Raw genomic sequence first — 21,285 nt, 5'->3', positions numbered from 1 at the left:
AAATGACTGAACGTGAAGCTCACTGGAGAGACAGCTGAATAATATCGAAGAGCACCGCATCACAGGACACTGACCTCTCGTCCAGCTTTAGTTAGACTTGTTAGAGCCAAAGAAAAAGGATCGTAGTCCACAACAGTCCCAACCTTTATTCTTTCAGGAAGAGGCTGAAGGATATCAACGACAGCACCTGAGCACCTGAGTCGTGTGTCGGATGTGTGAGCAGTTTTTTGTGGACATAGATGTAAACCACAGAAGGCCGGCATCAAACTTAACATGAGTGTTTAATGCTGATTAGTCCAAAAATCTAGGATAACACAGGAAATGGAACAAGGGAATACACCTGTTACCCAAATAAAACAGGAAGTGTGACACGATAGAATGACATACAATTACTGTTCATCCCCAGTAGCTAAAACGAACAATAACTGAACATATACAGTGGCACATACAAATAAAGCTCAGACTTGACTGACAAGGGTAGAAAAAGAAATGTTAGAAAATAATCACTTTTTTTACATTTCTAAATCCAAAGGATTAAATATATACAGGACCAACTGGAAATGAGTAATATTTTTTTTTAAAGCTGAAAACTCCATTCACCATATAAACAACAAACAAAAATTAAACATAAAATATTCTCACAGCCAAAAACAATCATCAGCTCCCAAAAATAAAAAATAAAAATCACAGGAATATAAAGCGATAAATAGTTAGCAGCAAATTAACTTTCAAAATAAGAGCAAGTGGATTTTCCACTAGTGAAGCAGCTGTGAATGTGAATGTTTTCTTGGTAGATTAAACAAGAAAATCATGTCAGGTGTGTGTGTGGGGAAACACTGAAGGCTTTGTGCTTCATGATCACCCTCCTGATGTTTTTTAATCTGCGTCCACGCTGGCAGTGATCTGCTTGTCGAACATCGCTTTGAAGCTGACTGCAGGTCAGGCTTGCAGACATTACAGGCTCTGGTTGCCTAGGCAACCATGTAATGTAGGCTACTTACGACCACATCTTATGCCAATCGATGGTATCCTGTGCTGTCATTGGTTGTCGCTTCAGTTGCTTCCCTGGAAGTTGTGAAAAGTTTCCTATTAGGTCACCGTGTGTATAAAAAGTCCTGCGTCTTCCTTGTGTTGTTTTTACTCTTTTTAATTTCTCACTTTAAAAGATGAACTTTGTTTTAGTGGATCTTTGCAAACTAGAAAATCATTTGTCTTTTGTTCAGTTTACCTGCCTCTTCTGTCCTGCGTTTGTGCTCCAGTTTTGCAGAAAAAATAATAATAATAACAATTTTACACAAGGTTGACTCAGTCTGGAGATATTTAGCATAATATAGCACAGAGACTGGACACCATTAAAGGTCTTATTCCTCTGCCAAAAGGAGAGTGGAGGCGGAGGTACATTTTCTGTGATGTTTGTGAGATTAGACACACACACACAAAAGTACAAAGTCATTTTAGATAAAACTTAGTTGAGATGTGGGGTAGAGGCAAATGAAAAGCCTCTTAAGCATTCAGCTCAGTGAGGTTAAACCCTCTATGATGGATAGAAAAAACTTACATCATTGTTCCCATCTAATGTTCTTCCAGCTACTATGGAAAAAATGTTTTATTTATATATATATATATTATTAATCTTTTCCTCTGCTGTTCCTCTCACCTCCTGCCTCACTCTCCTTCCTATCTTTTATTCTTTCAGTATAACTCCTCTCGGCCTAGGGAGGAGTGGGAGATGTGGCACCCGACGCTGATAGCCGAGGCTCTGTTTGCCATTGCCAACATCTTCAGCTCTCTCAGACTCATCTCCCTCTTCACCGCCAACTCCCACCTCGGGCCACTGCAGATCTCCTTAGGAAGGATGCTTCTGGACATCCTCAAATTTCTCTTCATTTACTGTCTGGTAAGACATAATTGATGGGTTTGTAGCTTAAACCTATTCGCTGGAATGTTCAAGACAGGTCTACTACACAGCAAGAGCAAGACACGAGTAGGCAAAGTTCTTCATGTTTCTCGTGCACAGGAGGGAACTGGACAAGCGCCGTTCCTTCGCCTGACCCCAGTCGCTCTCGTCCGCTCCCCCACAACACTGCTCTGTTATTGAGGTTGCATGAATATAAATAGGTTTATTAACATATGACGCCTACATACACACAAAGAGTACCTTGCATGTGCGTTGTGTAAGTGTGTGTGTGTGTGTGTGTGGGGGGGGGCGGGGGGGGTCAGAATGTGACCCTATAAACGACTTCCCTAAACCTGCTGGTCTGGAAGTCCAGCAGTTCATCTAAACAAAAGGCACTTATACTAAAACAGATATAGATGTGTTTGCTTTACCATATATCAGCAAGAAAAGATAAAACCTTGCTCATGATCCCAAGAGGTGTGTGATCTATGCTAGAACACTCTGTAGAGGAGTGAACGCACCCCCCTATTCATGCTACACAGAGTTGTTACAGACCTCCTAGGATGAGACATTCTTTCAATCTACAAATGATTATATACTTCTAAGCATAAATGACAATGAACAATATAAACCTGACAATAATAACTGTCCTCTGTAGCACATTTATGCAAAATTACTTTTGTTATGCATTAAAAAAAAACCTTAATTAAATGCAAATTTAAATGGGGGGGGGGGGGGGGTCTTCATTTTTTTAATTGATCTGAATCCAGAGATGTCAAGCTCAGAGGTGGAGAGTTTCGCAGTCTGGGGGCCACTTTTAGAAAAGCTCTCTCCTTTAGTTTTTAGCCTCAAATGATGTACTCCTACGAGGCCCTGATCACATGACCTCAGGGACCTATTTGGGGCATATAGAGGTGAAAGGTCAACGTCAACCTGCAGAGATTTCAACTAGTTTTTGCTTAGACAAGCAGACATTGAATTACAGTACACCAATTATAAATGCATTTATAATAATCTCCACACAAATGGAACACAATGTGACACTTAAGTGTTAAAAACAAGTATAAAGTTGAACCATGGATCCCCATTGAGGATTTAGCAATTGTCACAAGGGGTCCAAGAGCTTATCTTAATCACAAATACATCAGGGACACACAAAGAAATAAGTTTTTCCTTCATTATGTTGGAGATAGTTGTCAGCCACCTAACTTTTAATAGATCCTATTCAGGATCTACAGCTTAGAGACATCTTGAGGCGTAAAAAAGATACATAACTGAATGTCATCTGCATAGCAGCGGTAACAAATGCATTTAAAGATGCTCAAAATGTGCTGAAGAGGGAGCAGGTGTAATACAAACAATAAGGGCTAAAAAACAGAAGCTTGTGGCACACTGTCGCTAAGAGAAGAAAACAAGGATCTGTATGAGAAACTGCCACAGAAAAGCGTTGTTCAGGCAGCTATGATGCAAACCACTTCAACACAGATCCTGATGCACCCACACAGTGATTTATTACCCTATTATTGTTACCCTATTGTACAAGATGTGATGTCCAACAGTATCGAAAGCAGAGGCAAAGTCCAACATCAGCAAAACAGAACATCCTCCTGCATCACTGTGCATGGACACTGTATAAAGAGCTGTTTCAGAAGAATGAGCGCTGCGAAAGTCAGATTTACATTTATCAAGAATACAGTTTTTATCTAAAACCGCTATAAGCTCCTTATCCACAGCCTTTGCTAAGATCTTAGCAATACATGACAAGTTTGGTGTGTGTCTGCTAAGAAAAGAAGGTCAAGCTTGGGGTTTTTATCATTTTAAATAAGCAGGGCCTTGACCAGAGAGCAGTGAAGTGTTGATTCTAGTGAGCACTCAGAAACCTATAGTACAACAAAACAGCATTTTATTTATGTCATACATTTGCATGCTGATACATTCCAAGTACCATGGGCTCGAGCATCTTTTCCAAGGACAGTGTGACATGCAGACTGAGAGAGCCAGTGATCTAATAAACTGTACCATCACTCAATCATCTTATATTTTAGTACTGGTTGCAGCTTATATAATTCATAGCAATATAATATTTTTTTCTATTTTCTAGAGGAGAATAATGTAATTATGTTCACTTAGAAAACATCTGACTCACTCTGTAGCAGGACACTCCCTGCTACAAGGACACATCATGTTCTCTTTTCCAGCTCCACACAATGAAGGAAAAAATATTGAATATTAAAGTTACTGCAGCAGCAACAGTATTGAGTTTCTATTACATGCACTGTTTGAGTGGTGGATGCTCATATTAAATGCATTCAAAAGTCTTTGTAAGCCAAAGGTCAGGATTCAGGCTGCTGTAAATGTTATGTATTGAAAGGGGATCTCCCTAATATGCACCCTCAGGCCCACATCCCTGACTATGAGCATAGTAGCCCCACCTACCTTCTGTTCAAATGTTCGGTTTATGAGTGGCAGCCAATCAGAAGTAAGTCAACATAAAGGAGGAAAGAAGGTCAAACTGCCAACTCTTTGAGCCACGATCGCCCACCATTCTGTGCAGGATGGAGCCCGTCCTGACCTCTGAGATGGGCTCCAGTCCCCCAGTTACCCTGAACTGCATAAACAGAATATGTATAGATGGATGCTCAGCCTTTGTCTTTTGAATTCTAATTGTATTAGTGAGTTCATTTTGAAGTTAAGAACCCACATTAGCATTCACTTCAATTTTATCTAAAAGGCTGCTGCTTTGAGTGGTATTTAATCCCCTCTACCTTCACTCACTCTACACGTCAACTTTTCCATCTGTTTTCTTCTAATTCACACACATGATTTCTGTCTTGCTTACTGCCTTTCATTCCTCGTGTCTCCAACACATACCTCCACCTCTCCAGCCACTTTTCCATCTGCTCCCTACTTTCACTACAGATCAGAGTGTTGTGTGTAAAAACCAGAGTCCACAGAATCTCTTTCCCGACCTCATCTGTCAGCCTCTCCATCACCACTGCAAACAAGAATGGCTCAGAGTTGATGTCTGATATAATCTTACCCCCACCTTGAACCCATCTGTCAGTTCTACAGCACACCTTCCCACCCTTACTACCATGCAGAGTAGAAGTAAGGACAAAGCTGCAGCTAGCAGGTAGCTGAAAATTCTTGAACCAGGCTCTTTGAATTCATCAGTGAATTTTGAACCCTTCAGCCTTCTTCTCTCGAAGGCAGATTTAATTTCTTTTTCTTTTATGGCACGGTTAGCTTGATTAGCAGAACAGTCTCTGCACCACCACATCACTATGTGTTGCTGACCTCACTACAGGGAGTGCAGAATTATTAGGCAAGTTGTATTTTTGAGGAATAATTTTATTATTGAACAACAACCATGTTCTCAATGAACCCAAAAAACCCATTAATATCAAAGCTGAATGTTTTTGGAAGTAGTTTTTAGTTTGTTTTTAGTTTTAGCTATTTTAGGGGGATATCTGTGTGTGCAGGTGACTATTACTGTGCAGAATTATTAGGCAACTTAACAAAAACCAAATATATACCCATTTCAATTATTTATTTTTACCAGTGAAACCAATATAACATCTCCACATTCACAAATATACATTTCTGACATTCAAAAACAAAACAAAAACAAATCAGCGACCAATATAGCCACCTTTCTTTGCAAGGACACTCAAAAGCCTGCCATCCATGGATTCTGTCAGTGTTTTGATCTGTTCACCATCAACATTGCGTGCAGCAGCAACCACAGCCTCCCAGACACTGTTCAGAGAGGTGTACTGTTTTCCCTCCTTGTAAATCTCACATTTGATGATGGACCACAGGTTCTCAATGGGGTTCAGATCAGGTGAACAAGGAGGCCATGTCATTAGTTTTTCTTCTTTTATACCCTTTCTTGTCAGCCACGCTGTGGAGTACTTGGACGCGTGTGATGGAGCATTGTCCTGCATGAAAAGCATGTTTTTCTTGAAGGATGCAGACTTCTTCCTGTACCACTGCTTGAAGAAGGTGTCTTCCAGAAACTGGCAGTAGGACTGGGAGTTGAGCTTGACTCCATCCTCAACCCGAAAAGGCCCCACAAGCTCATCTTTGATGATACCAGCCCAAACCAGTACTCCACCTCCACCTTGCTGGCGTCTGAGTCGGACTGGAGCTCTCTGCCCTTTACCAATCCAGCCACGGGCCCATCCATCTGGCCCATCAAGACTCACTCTCATTTCATCAGTCCATAAAACCTTAGAAAAACCAGTCTTGAGATATTTCTTGGCCCAGTCTTGACGTTTCAGCTTGTGTGTCTTGTTCAGTGGTGGTCGTCTTTCAGCCTTTCTTACCTTGGCCATGTCTCTGAGTATTGCACACCTTGTGCTTTTGGGCACTCCAGTGATGTTGCAGCTCTGAAATATGGCCAAACTGGTGGCAAGTGGCATCTTGGCAGCTGCACGCTTGACTTTTCTCAGTTCATGGGCAGTTATTTTGCGCCTTGGTTTTTCCACACGCTTCTTGCGACCCTGTTGACTATTTTGAATGAAACGCTTGATTGTTCGATGATCACGCTTCAGAAGCTTTGCAATTTTGAGACTGCTGCATCCCTCTGCAAGATATCTCACTATTTTTGACTTTTCTGAGCCTGTCAAGTCCTTCTTTTGACCCATTTTGCCAAAGGAAAGGACGTTGCCTAATAATTATGCACACCTGATATAGGGTGTTGATGTCATTAGACCACACCCCTTCTGATTACAGCGATGCACATCACCTAATATGCTTAATTGGTAGTAGGCTTTTGAGCCTATACAGCTTGAAGTAAGACAACATGCATGAAGAGGATGATGTGGACAAAATACTCATTTGCCTAATAATTCTGCACTCCCTGTACTGTAGCTTCCTGCCAAGATCAATACTCTTCAGTCTCAGGTGGAGGGAAATAACCTTGGTGTGGTGCTTGTATTGCTCCCCCCTCTCCCGTGATATAAATATGATACTCGCGTGTGTGGTCTGAATGTTTAAGTGGTTCTGTGTCTACACAGACACACACACATCTGATGAAACAGACATGCAACATTTCAGTCAATCCGGCTTTCTACACAGGCAGTATGATGTCTTACTTGCTTTTTACATGTGCTAAACATCCAGATTTACCTTGAACATTGTCAAGCCTATTACACGTTCCCAACGATAGGAAGACATCCAACAATCGGGTTGTCAGTAGGAATTGAATTCAGGCCACCCCTCTTTTGTTTCTTGTTAAGCAGCTTTGAAGTTTCCATTTTATCCAGTACTGTCTGCATCTTTGATGATGATGAAAGCAAGCAAATTTCTCAGCATGCTGCATCCTTGATTGGCGGTAGAAGGACATTACAAGCCCATTTCATTACATCTGAAACTCATTAATTCCTCCCCAAAGGAACTCCTAACGTACAACACAATCCACGTGTGAATTGCTTTGCTCCTGACAGTCTTAAAACCAATCCCAGCAACCCCCGGGCACCTACGCCGTAATACTTCATGTTCACACAGTAGCAGCTTTATGTAACACTACTCATGTTAGCTCTCTCCTGTTTGAGATGAAAGCTGCGTTTTAAAATGGCCTGGAGGCACTAAAGGTCAATCCCTGTAATAAAAGTGAAATGTTATATTTGCAGAGCTTCACTTCAAAATGAAAAAGTATTGAGGGTTTTTTCTTTCAGATATTGAGAAATCAGTATTATATTTCATTATATGTTGGTGGTTAATGTGTGGAGTCTCGAGGTGACGGCGCAAAATCATTGGGTGGAGTGTCGTGGTTGCTAAGAGTATGTGTTAGATCAGGTGTTTAAGTGCAGCGCTGATGTGTTTTGTCTTGTGTTTTTCATTATGTGTAGGTCCTGTTAGCATTTGCTAATGGTTTGAACCAGCTGTATTTCTACTATGAAACAAAGGCATCAGAGGAACCCAACAACTGCAAGGGCATCCGCTGTGAGAGGCAGAACAACGCCTTCTCAACGTGAGTACCATTTCCAACTATATCTGCATGTACTTGAGTACGTGTAGAGTCTGTTAGGAAGTGAAAAAGGGTTGAAACTGCACCAGTTTGGTATAAATACTGGTTTTTGGTTTTGCAAAACTGTTTTGTTTTTTGTTTTTTCCTTTTAAGTGCGCTTTAAATTTTCCCGCCTTTCCATAATTTTCTTGTCACATTTTATTGTTTTAGTCATGCTAACAATACCAGGAATTTAAAGTTTGATGTTCTGAATTAAATTTGGTGATCTATTGTCATTTGGTAATTGTCTTTAATGCTAATTAAATCAAATGTTAGTATGCTAGCACTGCAAACTAAGATGGTGAACATGGCATGTCAGAAAGCTGATGGTATTTCCTAGAGTCTGACCAGTATGGGATTTTTAAGACCAGTTTCCAGTGTTTTAACCCTTTGATATACAACAAACATAAAATCTGAGTAGAAAAAGTTATTTTTTTACTGTAAAAACTACAAACATGTTTAACAAATCATCTTCATAACTTGAAATGCAAATAGAAATGGTTTTTAAAAAATTATACACAAGTTTTGCAAACAACAAAGTACACCACAGGCCTAAACTGGTATATAGTTTGAAGTCCGCACTGTCGACCCAAGTTGAAATGGGTCGCTGCATCTTCTTGCTGTGTCGTCTTAAATCGGTCATGTGATTGACCCCGGGGAGTTAAAAATCTGATTCCAGCTGATATTTTCTCTGTCAGAATTGAAAACAAATGCATTGTTTTATAAATAAAATGAAACTTATTTGAAATTTAGATTAAAACATAAGTACTTACTGTATTTTGTAGCGTTCTGTAATTCCATCGATGGTCGTACATTTCTAGACCCGGTTTACTTTTCCTTTTTTTTAATTAAAGCAAAGAAACAAACCCATTGCCCTGCCTGTCTGTGTTAAGTTGAATATAAATGATATTTCTTTAGTCATTTTTCTGTAAACAAACCTTTATTTAAACCTGCTCTTCAGTGTTTGATAAAAATGAACTGTGAAACTATCAGGTTACAGTGATGTACACATCCATTTAAGTTGCACTAGATGTATGTGTGACTATTTTATTGCACACATCAAATGTGTAGAAGTACTACATTGATCTCAATTCAAAGTCTTATTCGCGCAGACCTTCGTCTTGTGCATCGTTGCACCAGATAATGATATGGAAATGATTTTTTTGGTGTCGAGTAGAAGCTCAGGCTTGTTCAGTGAACTTGGGGAATATTAATACCGTGTTCTCTTTGCATGTGAGGTCGGTAAATGTGGAGGCAAGTCAAGGTTTCGCTCACGGAGAGGCCAAGTTTGAGTTACTGTTCATACAGCAGCTTTTCACAGGCTCAGCAGAGATCCAGAGTCTCAGTGCTGAGTGAGACAGAGTGAAAGCCAAGATGAGTCAGTGGTCTGAATATTGATCAAGGCAGTGGTTTGTTTTAGATAATAGCTGTATTGATTCGCGATCAATTCCATTACAGTAAAGTCCTCGGTACAATGATAGGGCCGTGAGGACCATGCTAAAACAACAGCTCCCACTCTAAACTTTGTCTGCTTTTATTAAAGGTAAAAAGAGAGGTATGCTTGATATCCATGTATTCAACCACAGATTATCATGCAAGTAAAGTTTGACCCAGGACGCTGCTAATGATTTTATTTCTGCTGAAAAGTCAAACTGTGACCTTAGCTAAGTTTGTTTTTAGGGTGTCTATCTTGTTGGGCAAAGAGAGTGGGTCTTTTAAAGAAATACTGCAGTGGCCTGAAGTGAAACTGACTGGAGTTCCTGACCCTCTGAATTAACAATTACAATTACATTTTAACCAAGACTTTCAAGTCAAATAAATCTGAACATGTCATTTCCAGTCTAAGGAGCTTGGAGAGAAAAAAAACATCTGCATTTCTTTTAGTTTCCTTGAAGATGTTTCACCTCTCATCTGAGAAGCTTCTTCGGTTCTAAGTGCAATTAATGGAGATTTTGAGCCCTATGGGAGTGTCCCCCCAAGACGGTCATGGACCCACTATGGATCCTCTACCTAATCATATGAGCCAAGGTGTGAAAATGGGTGTGGGTCACAAGCAGCCAACGTTTCTGGTGAACCCATTGTAAGACCAAGCCCCACACTATCATGTGATTTCCTGAGGTCAAATGTCCCAGGATGTGAGTGGGTATCTGAAAACTGGATAATAGACGGCAGACAGTAGTTGTTGTAAACCACCGCCTCTGTTCAAAGATGTTCGTTCACAGGGGACATAGATGGCTTCTTACTTACCAGTGTTTATTTGAAGATGTGCTCAACTCAGCCTTGGTTGTAATATTAACTCCTCACAGCTAAGAACTGTAGAAGACCACAGCAGGTGGCCATTTCTAGTATAATCTTCAGGGATTTTTAGATTTCTTCTGGTTGTATCTGGTTTAAATTGTCAGCAGAGCAAATTATTAACCGAAACCTTTAACACAGGACACTCACAGACAGCAGAGCAGGCTCACATGTTTGAAAGTCAGGAGTCACTTTTTATTTTCTCTCCTGTAGCACACAACTTCTCTCTGACACTTTCTTACTACTGGATGTGCTTTGTGTGGCCTCTTTCATCATTCACCCAAGTAAGGGAGGAGGCAGCTTTGATAAAGCAGTGAGGAGGTTGCTGTCTTGGGGTTATTATTATAAAAGGTGTTTGTTTTGTTTTTTAACCTGAACTACAATCGTTTCTTAAATCATATCAGATGCATAAAGTCTCACTTGATTTATGAGCTCAGTGATTACTTTCCTGCTGAGTTGATGGTCTCAGTCACAAGTTTTAGACTTTATCATGATACAACATGATGTTTAACATGTACTTTATGATTTTCATTAGTCCAAAAGGAGGATAAAGCAGGGTATACTTTAGGGCAGGCCTAGCTTATCCTTGACAAATCGCTATTATAACAGCGTGTAGTGTCTCTCAATCAGATTAAAGCCACCCGTCCTCATCTCGCACATGTAGTTTTAATAACATAAGATGTCAGCCCAAATGGCAAATTTGTGGCTTCAAAGGAGGGATGTAGCAGCCAGTGGCACGATGTTATGGTGGCTGCATCCATCTTTTCTATGCAGTCTATGAATCGCAGGCCATCAGAATTACTTTCACTGGTCAATCCCTGCTTTGGAATCACTGGAAAATGTTTCCTGCTCATTAGGAGTCCATTTTCTTCTGGGGGAGTAAATCCCATCATAGTCCAGGAACAATAAACACCTAAAAATTGGAGCAAAATAAAGCACAAAACACCTTTCTGTAGGAGTTGCAGTCATAATTAATTACAGTGTTCGGCTCAATCTTTACACCTTTTTCAGACAAGGCTTAAAAATGTATATTATTTTATCTTTGTGCATATAAATGACCATAATTTTATTGATTTGCAAACATTTGAAACCAGTATGCAAAGTTGGGGGGGGGCTCGTTTTTTTTAATGCGGCTATTTGATGGTCAAAGTGCAAAAGTCACGAGGGTTTTTTTACCGGTAACTCTTCTTCTCTGTGTCGCTAAAAAGAATAAACGCGCTCAGCAAACCTTGAGTCAAAGTGACAAACATGTCGCGCTGATCAAAGCTTCTCATCTGTACATCAGCGCTGACGTGGTGGATCCAGAGTCTGGGGGGAAAGAAATCAGCCTCACACTGGAGCTAAACTAGCGAGCAGATCACAGCGATGACGGCTGAGAGTGACGCATTATGCAAACAGCGATCGCAGCCCTGCGGGCAACGCAGCCTGCATCAACATTCAAGAGCGTGTGTGTCTGTGTGCATTCCTGCGTGTGTGTTCTGCTCCCTTGCTCTGTAATTCACACACACTTATCAGCATTTCTGAGTTATTTCACACGATCACTTCCTGTTTCTGCTCAGGTGTCCCCCCCACTCCTCCTGTTCTCGCTCATCTGTACTTCACACACACTTATCACCTTTAATGTGTCAGCGTGATTACACTGTGCACTGTGTGTGTGTCTCTCACCGTGTTTGTCTCTGCCTCTCCTTCTCTTTTCTTTGCCTTCACACAAATGTTGTAAATAATCCCTAATTTCCTTTCACAGTCTGCACACCCCCATCTATTTTCTTTCACACACAACTCTGGCGCTCTCTCGGATTTGCACACTTTCGTTGCATCTCTCTCTTTTCCACAGCAGCAGCGGCAGCAGCATGGGAAGCTGCGGGGTTTCTGATTCACCTGATTCAAATGAGGAACTCTGAGTACTTTTAGATTGTTTTCCACTTGGTTCAGTAATTGATTAAAAAATGTTGGATTTTAAAAACATGATTCTGCAAACTGATGTTGTGGAAAAAACAGGTTATGGAGGATCTAATGACTGTTTTGTGTGAGTGAAAAAATGCTTTTGTGTGCAGGTAAAAAGATATATAAAATATATAATAATGGATTGCATTTATATAGCACTTTTTGGGGCCCTCAAAGCGCTTTACAGTGCCACTATTCATTCACTCTCACATTCATACACTGGTGGAGGCTACAGTTGTAGCCACAGCCACCCTGGGGCAGACTGACAGAAGCGAGGCTGCCATATCGCGCCATCGGCCCCTCTGGCCAACACCAGTAGGCGGTAGGTGAAGTGTCTTGCCCAAGGACACAACGGCCGAGACTGTCCGAGGCGGGGCTCGAACTGCCAGCTCTTTGAGCCACGATCGCCCATATCCATATCTGCGTTTCTGGGTCGAGCACAGTCAGACCAAAAGTCGTTGACTTGTGCCGAGATCTACTCAGGACAAACCAAACAAACACAATAGTTTTTCTTCAGACAGATTGCCACATTGAGCATGTGAATTTCCTAAATTTAGAGTCACTTTTATGGTAATGTATTAAAAAAATCAGCGCTGCCACCACCCTTTATCTTCCGAGTGCACAGAATGAGAAACTGGATTTGCGGCAGAACAGTCCTTGGGCAGAGCAGGCTGAGGGTTTATTAGAGCACTGTTCAATACCACATGCAGTGACTGTCAAAGTCAGGACATCTATGTGGTGAAGGTGAGGCTCTCACTGTTTCAGACCTCAGACGCACCGCTGTCTGTGTGTGGGAAGAGAGAACGAGGGAGTGGCGAATGGTTTCGCTGACTGTAATTAGTGGACCTAAGGTGGCGTCTGCACAGGAAGTGGTTTCTTTGTAGGCCTTTGGTCACTAGCCCATATTCCAGCTTCGGTTGCCTAGGTAACAGTCTGTCAGCGGTGTCTTTTGATCTCACTTCAGTCACTTTTCTTTAATTTGAGAAGAGTTAAAGTTACAATGTGTAAAATCAATGCGTGTCCACGTCTGTTTACTCTGGAGGAGGCTGTAAAACTTTGTGAAAGGAATCTGTTACAAGTCGATGAATCAGTGATGACAATGACACTGAGTTGATTTGTTTAGGATGTCCTGAACTTTTCTGCCATTAAACACTGCTACTGTTAGGCACTTTTAGCTCCTGTTACCTCCTGTTAGCTGTTGTTAGGTAGCATTAGTGAAAATGGAATGGATCTAGCATTATTAGAATCGGATATTTAATGAATAAACTCTGTAATCAAACTGTTTATCAGAGTGAAAGCGGGATTTTTAGAAGACACGCTTAAAACTAGCGGACATAAAGTTGGCTTATAACCAGCTGCAGTTGTTTAGCCGGCTCATTGTCAACTGTGCAGAGATGGAAGGATCAGGTCTAATCTGCTGACCAAACTTGATTGTGCAAACATCAGATCAGTGAACAGGAGTGCATGTCTAACAGCGCTACATGTAACAAAGAACGCATAACCTGTGCCACAGCATCAGGCAGCTCATAATCCCAGCAGGCTGCTTGATTTCTCACACCCTAAAAATGGTTCATGTTTACTAGAAAGAGCGGCGCTATAGGCTGCGCTGATTAATTGCACACTGTCTGGCTGCTGAATCTAAACACACTTTGTTTTCTCTCACAGATTCGCTTCATACAGCGTTTCTGTGTCACAATGCACAACACATTCGCACGCAGTCGCTTTCTCGGCTCGCCTCCCACACAGCTGCAGAACTATAACAGTCAAATGACTGCGTGGCTGCGAGACTCAGCTGTAGCAGTTTACTGCTCGGCTTAGTGGACAGAAAGATGAGAGAGGATGGAGAGCAGGGAGGAGAAAGGCAGATGATATTGGGATACAAAATTAGACGCGTATGAGAGGACGCACAGACGCACGTGCCCAGTAAATAGTGGTTATCAGTTGGTATCACACTCATACATCTGACATGCAGACACCCTCCTGTAGCTAAAAGGTGTGTTATCATTTATTGTCATCACTGATAAACATAAAGTCAGCCAGATTATCGAGGATTATCTTGAATAATAAAATCTCCCACTGAAAATGGAGCTTTCCAACACGTGATCGTTTTGATGTATATTTAACTCTGGGCTCTGTAAGCACCATGATATGACAACAGTACTTTGTGAATTACTGCTTTTAAACTTCAGGTGTAGCAGTCAGATCTTCGTTTTCTTTTCTTTTTTTCTTTTCTAGGGCAGATTTAAAAGTGTGAAAACTGCAGACATACTCAATTTTCCACCCTGTTTTATTCTGGATTGACCAAATTTTTCAAAACTGAACACCTAACTCTCCGAAAACGTTAGAGCACTTATGCAAATATGTGATGTCTTGGTAAATCGAGCAGATATTTGAAGTTTACACAGCACCATCCTCGCATGAAAATATCTTAAAAGTTTATTTTGTGACCCAGAAAGAGTAATATTTCAAACTCTGCCACTCTGTGTTCCTCCGCCACTGCCTCGTTTGAGTTTTGGACGAAATGCATTCTGGGATACTGCATTTCCTCATTTCGAGCTGATTGGAGACTAGAACAGCCAGTCAGATTTTTTGCATCCAAGTCTGTGATTGGCTGGTTTTGTGGCACAAATATAACGGTGTACACATAGAGTTGAGCGCGCACGGGCAGAAATGTTGAGAGCGTGAGCAACACATTGCGAGCGAGTGCAAATGCAAAAACTGAGCGAGAGGGGCTGCTATTGTGTGTGTGTGTGTGTGTGTGTGTGTGTGTGTGTGTGTGTGTGTGTGTGTGTGTGTGTGTGTGTGTGTGGATAATAGCAAATACTGAAATACATTTTTTGCACGCAGCAATGAATTTTATTCACTCAAATTTAGTTTTTCTTCGTTCAAAATCAACTTCTCCTCAAAATGCAACACCTGCACCTGCAATTTTTTTTTCCGTGCGCTCAGAACAGTGGCACAAAAATAACGCCATAAACATTCTCTTGTATACATTAAGAATCAAACCAGCAATTCAGGCCATAAATTAAGTGGAAACGTGTTTCCTGAGGTCATAAATCAAGCGAGTCCTCGGTTGTTTGCTTGTACAATTGTGTAGATCGAGGACGAATGAATAGGTCAGGAGGGAGGTGCGTTGGAGATCCTAAAACTGATTAAATTGTGAGGCCATAAAAGTACCATCAGACTTTGATCCACCGTGCAGTCTGGAAAGAATCTGATTGGTGGACAGTTTCACTTTTTTAGCATGACAATGACACCAAACACTGGTAGTTCAGTAAAAGCACACCTGGATAGAAAGGCACACAGTGGAACACTTTCAGTCATGGGTCGGCCTCCCCAGAGCCCGGACCTCAGCAGTGTGGGGATCATCTCGACAGCTTTCAATGTCCTTCACGAAACCTAGAGAACTATTCCTGAAGACTACTTAAAGAAATGATAAGAAAGCTGCCTAAGAGAGCGTGTGTTGAAGAACAAAGGTGGGCTCACCAAATATTGACTATTGAGCTCATTAGAATTGTATAAACTCTGTCTTTGCCTCATATACTGTAATTCTGTGTTTACATATGTTTGAATAAACTTCAACTATTTCCCATTTTGATTGCAAACAATAGAGAAATAAGGAGTGGCACAAGATTTATGCACAGAACTCTATGCAGTGGATTCTTTTCAATGTCAGTGTGACTACTTTTGATCTGTCATGGAGGAAACACTCACCTTTCTTTTGCCCTTTCAGCAGAAAGACATAAGATTGTTTTTGCGCAATAGAATCAAAATAAACTACATTTATATAACATGTTTGTTCCATAAAATGTGTTTTAGAAAAAGATTAAAAGATTCAATAAAAAAAACAAACTCAAAATGGAAATCATTAAAACAAAACATTATAGATGAAAGCTAAAAAATACCAAAGACAAGAAGAGAATAAAGCATTCATGAAATCCTTTGAATAACAGAAAAGATTTAAAGGGCACTGGTGATGTTAGCACTGATCCCAGTTGGCTGACTGTCCCACAGATTTGGAGCTGTAATGGCAAAGGCCTCGTCACTGTTTACTCACCTAGCTGCCGGAGCAGGCCGCCTGCTGGTGGTACCTATGGGAGTGATAACAACTGATAACGGGCATTCAGTGGGCTGATAGTGCTGAAGTTATGGGTGAGAGAAGGAGCAGGTGGAAAGAGGAAGAAATATGGAGTGGAGAGGAGAGATTTGGAGCGAGAATGGAAAGAAGAGAAAGGACTGAAGGTGAGGAGAGCAGGAGGACAGAGAGAGAAAGCAAGGAGTTGAAACAAAAAGTGGAAAGAAGAAGAAATGATGAGAGAGTAGAAAACAGTGAAAAAGAAATGAGACAAATAAGGACACAAGGGTCAAAGAACAGAAGCATAAAGGAGGCAAGATGGGGAGAAAGGGGGATGAGAAAAATAGAGAATAAACAAGGACTGATGGTAGTGAGGATAGGAGTGGAAATGGTGAGAGTGAGGAAGAGTAATAGGAAAGGAAAAATTAGGGAAGGAAGTGAGAAAAGCAGGGAATGGAAAGGGTAAACAAAGGAGATGGAAAAGTTAAAGTAAAGAGGGAAGAAAACAAGAACTGAACATGAGAATAAAGGAGGAATGGAGAAAAACAGAAGGATATCGGAGAGAAGGAAACAAAAATAGATGAGCGAGAACAAGGAGCAAAGAATAGATAAGGTGAGGTGAAAGATGAGGACACAGTCAATGAGACGGGAGAGGATGCAAACGAGGAGAGGAGAAGAAACAAGCAAAGAAAAGAAAGAGAGAAGATCAAATAAAAGGTACAAGCGTGCAAGACGAAGGGGACGAGGACAAGTGGGTGAAGCCGAAGCAGAGATATGAAAAACCAAGCTTGGATAACAGGAAACAGCAGAAAGGTGGAGAAGGGGAGGACTAATGAATTACTGGATACTAGAGATTGCATCAAATGTTGCTTGGCGAGAATTTCGAGGGAGAAGACGAGGAGGTTTGTTCCTCCTCACTTCGGTTGAAAGTTCACCGCCTCTCGTTTCTCCCTCCTCCCGCTCATTGTTCATTCCCCTCCTAAACACGTTCCTCCCCCCCTCGTTTCATAACTGTGGTGCAATATCACGCTTGGTTGCTTCATTCATCGTGGATTCAATCCCACCCCCCAACCTCCCTCACCCCGCCTCTCTTCATTTACACAATCTCCGAAGTTTCTCGCCCTCTCTGTCTCTCTCTGCGCCGAGCGAGCGCGCACACAAACATTGAAACCATCGCTCACACGCAGCCTGTACGCCGATTGATACAGCGATCACTCACACATGCCGGTGACAACACACAGTCCTGCTGCGATGAGAATAAATGCTGGAGTCTTAAATATTTTATGCAGCACAAATATAACACCCCGCAGACAAAACCTCTCTCTCTCTCGCTCTTTTTCGCTCTTTCATTCTCATGATGTAGTGTCGGCCGCTACCAATTTCATCAAAAATTCAATAACCTCCCCTGTAACTGGGACTGTCACACAAACAGAGGGGAAAAAAAGACTGAGAGACCGAGACAGACCGAGCAGCGAAGGGAAATAAAATAAGGAGGTAAACAGAGGAATGAAGTGACACAGGGAGATGATAAGAGTCGGTGGAAGGAGGGGAGAAAAGAGAGAGGGTGGGGAAAAAATCAATGCAGATGGAAACTGAGAGGAAACCTGGGGTGGTAATAAGTGAAGATTACAGAAGTGAAACTTCTGGAGTTGTTTTTAGGTCCGAACCCAAATTTTGTAACCAAAGCCGAGTGAAGCAGGTTTGGTTCGCTGTTTATCTGCAGTGACATGCACACATCACACCTACATCCAGGCGCTGCTTCTGGGTTCAAGATTAACAGTTGTGGGTCATATTTGAGGAGAAAGCAGAGAAGCGAGGTGAGGTACAGAGGCTTTTTTGGTTTTTTGAACCATATTTTTTGCAGGTCTCTTTCTGCCTTTACAACGAGTGTTCAGCAGAAGCACAGGTGGTCCGCTTTAATCATGGACAAACTGAGCATTTATTGAACGCACACGCCATTGCAAGCAGACCCTCGGGGGCTTTTTACTACAGTGACATTTGTGCTTAAAAGGTCACAAGACAAATGCAAGAGCTCAGTTTGCAGGCGTGAGCTGCACGGACGCAACCTGAGGTGAATGAACTTTGTAAAATGAGAATAATTTTTGAAAGCCAAGCCTTAACCACATCACCGGCACGTCATAACACAGCTTTGTGAAGGTGTAGATGGGTGAGGTGTAGCTGGACAAACCTCCCAGGGAGCCCGAGGCAGGGAACAGCTGTGCACCTGATAACCTCGATTTTACACAGCAATTTCATCATTTCAGAAATTCGCTCTGGTCTGGCCTGTGGATGCTAAAACATTTTAGGTAGTAGCTTTGGGGTAAACAGAACAAGCCTCAGGCTGTCACAAGCCTAGATTAATGGGAAGGTTGCATCAGGAAGGGGTACAAAGTCAGTCAATTATCCAAGAAAAGGATTGACCTGTAAATGTTCGTTGAACCAGTTCTCTAGGATTGAAGTGTTATCTTTCTCTGTTCATGTTTTTATTCAGAGCCAAGATGGAAATGTGGTTGTGCATTTTGTAATTAAGCAAACAGATTTCGAACAAATGTCTAATTACCCAAAAATGAAATGTGTGAAGACATCATTTTCAGGGTCATTGGAGTGACGGCGGGTCAGTAATCTACCCTTAGGAAGGACACATCGCCGTATTGTCTCAGTGCAGGAAAAAACTGCTTCACTGTGTATTTGATGCTCATCTTTCTCCTGCTGCAGCATGTAATGTGTTGCCATCTGGATGCAGGTTCTGTGCCAACAAATGCCGACTCGGTTTAACTCAGCACTGATATTACTAACTCTGATCTGTGGCCATTTTCTGATAACAATTGCAGATTTGTGCATTTAAATGTTAAACTCATATGCAGGTAAAGTTTTAGTCTCCACTCACTGCAGCTTTAGCGATGTGAGAGCAGTTTTGCTTAGTCATAATGAACTTACATCTGTCAGCTTATAACATTTGCTTCTACCCAAAAAGACATTTCCTGTGGGTGGTTTAAATCTCATATCAATCATGCTGACAACATTAGCTGAGTGTTCAGTTTGGATTTGAATTTCTATTAAATTGCAAATCAGTCTAAATTTGTTTTGCTTGTCAGCTGCATTTGAAAACACACATAACTGGGAGACGAGTGGTTTAAACTGAGTGAGTGTCTAAATAATGCGCAAATTAAAGCTTGGAGTTAGAGACAGGTTTATATAGATAAAAGCTATTTATGCGTTGTCTCTCTGGTTTGTTGCATTATCCTTTTTGTTTAAAAGCAGTTTGTTGTTGTGATCTTTTGAAGAACCTTATGAAGTTTCCTCTCTCTCTGTCCTCAGGTTATTTGAGACTCTCCAGTCTCTCTTCTGGTCCATATTTGGGCTGTTAAATCTGTACGTCACCAACGTGAAGGCTCGCCACGAGTTTACGGAGTTTGTCGGGGCAACCATGTTCGGGACGTACAACGTTATCTCACTGGTGGTTCTGCTCAACATGCTGATCGCCATGATGAACAACTCCTACCAACTCATTGCTGTGAGTGAAAGCACGAGTGTGCTGAAAGGATTAATGAGTGAGGGGAAGCTTGTTTGGTGTCATTTGTCCAGTGAACACTCTTGATCTCAGTTCCTATACCGTGAGAAGTTTGTTTGTTTAGGGTTAGTGTGCTTTCTGTTTTAATCAGGATGCGACCGTCACTGCATGTTAAATTACAAAACACTACAAGTTTTCTCCATAATCTGAAAGATCAATGATAATTATGAAATTCATCAAATTACTTTTATAAGAAGTTAAGATTTCATGCTATGGTGTGAACTGCTCCCTGCAAAGAGAATTTGATATGTTAAATATTGAAGTCAAATATTTAAGTTCAGTGGACGTTATCAACCATTAATGAAGAGGAATTCAGAGATTTCAGATGTCTGTCCTTGTCACTTGAGCTTGTAAATTCAGGTGCCTCCTTCTCCTGCTGCAGGACCATGCTGACATTGAGTGGAAGTTTGCACGCACCAAGCTGTGGATGAGTTACTTTGACGAGGGCGGCACGCTGCCGCCTCCGTTCAACATCATTCCAAGCCCCAAGTCCTTCTGGTACCTGCTCATGTGGCTCCACAACAAGCTGTGCAGGACAGGGCAGCCGCCCGGGGAGGAGACGCACAAATGTGAAAACCTGCGGGAGTTCACGGTAAGTGGAGGCAGAATAAGGTAGAGGCTCACAGTATCTGGATTCTGTTTGCGACATTCTTGTTGAGCTTAACCATAATGGTTCCCTCTTAAATTATTATTTTGTCACTGAAAGCATCAACAGTCTGTTCAGATGTTTGCACAGCATCTTTCTAATTTGCTTTTTCTGAGTTTAACTCTTGGGCAGGGTTTCACAACCTTGTGGTGGTGCAAGGTTTCAATTGTAAATTGAAAAGGACACTATAAAAGACAGATAAAACAAGAGCCCAAAAAACCTACACAATCTGCTCTCTAGACACAATTTCAAAACCAAAGATTTGATGTATTTATAGAAATATAGAGATAGAAATATTACACATTGTTTAATTAAATTCAACCTGGAAGTTGTTTCATAATCTTGCTGACGATGTCGAGGACAAGCGGTAGTTATAGATTATAACTCTGACACTGGGTGAGAGACACCCACCCTGGACAAGTCCCTCTCTGCGTTATGTTCAGTATTTGTTGAGGATATGAACGGGAAGATGGAAATTATAACTATTTCCCTGTTTTCTTGCAAAAGTGAAGTACAAAATATTTGATGGGAAGGATGGACTGTTTGTACTGAAGCACATGTATTGTTTTATTTCCTTTATTCTTTGTGTCATCCTTGTTGCCTTCTGCACTCCAGTCCCAGACAGGAATGTGGTTTAGTCTGTTTGTATTTGGAAAGATGGAGATGAATTTTGAAAATGACTGATGGTGACAGAACAAGATGCAGCTGCCAGGATCAAAACTCTGCAGTTATGAGACACTCAGAACAGCAGCTGCAGACGAAACCTTTAAAGTTCACAACGTTGAGAAAAAACTGGAGTCGCTGCTAATGTGTGAACTAATATGCTATGTGTGCGCAAAGCCTA

General features: G+C 41.4%; 1 protein-coding gene across 1 annotated transcript in view; it reads left to right on the top strand.

Moving 5' to 3' along the window:
* trpc5a (transient receptor potential cation channel, subfamily C, member 5a) overlaps positions 1-21,285 on the top strand; it is a 195,619-nt gene that overhangs the window by 159,498 nt on the left and 14,836 nt on the right. The window contains exons 12-15 of the mRNA XM_026163141.2: positions 1,697-1,897; positions 7,753-7,874; positions 19,543-19,738; positions 20,178-20,387. Coding sequence (XP_026018926.1) covers positions 1,697-1,897; positions 7,753-7,874; positions 19,543-19,738; positions 20,178-20,387 — 729 coding nt within the window. The remainder of the gene's footprint in view (positions 1-1,696; positions 1,898-7,752; positions 7,875-19,542; positions 19,739-20,177; positions 20,388-21,285) is intronic.

This window comes from Astatotilapia calliptera, chromosome 3 (genome assembly GCF_964374335.1).
Source record: "Astatotilapia calliptera chromosome 3, fAstCal68.1, whole genome shotgun sequence".
Classification (NCBI taxonomy): domain Eukaryota; kingdom Metazoa; phylum Chordata; class Actinopteri; order Cichliformes; family Cichlidae; genus Astatotilapia; species Astatotilapia calliptera.
This window is presented reverse-complemented; position numbering and strand designations above follow the sequence as displayed.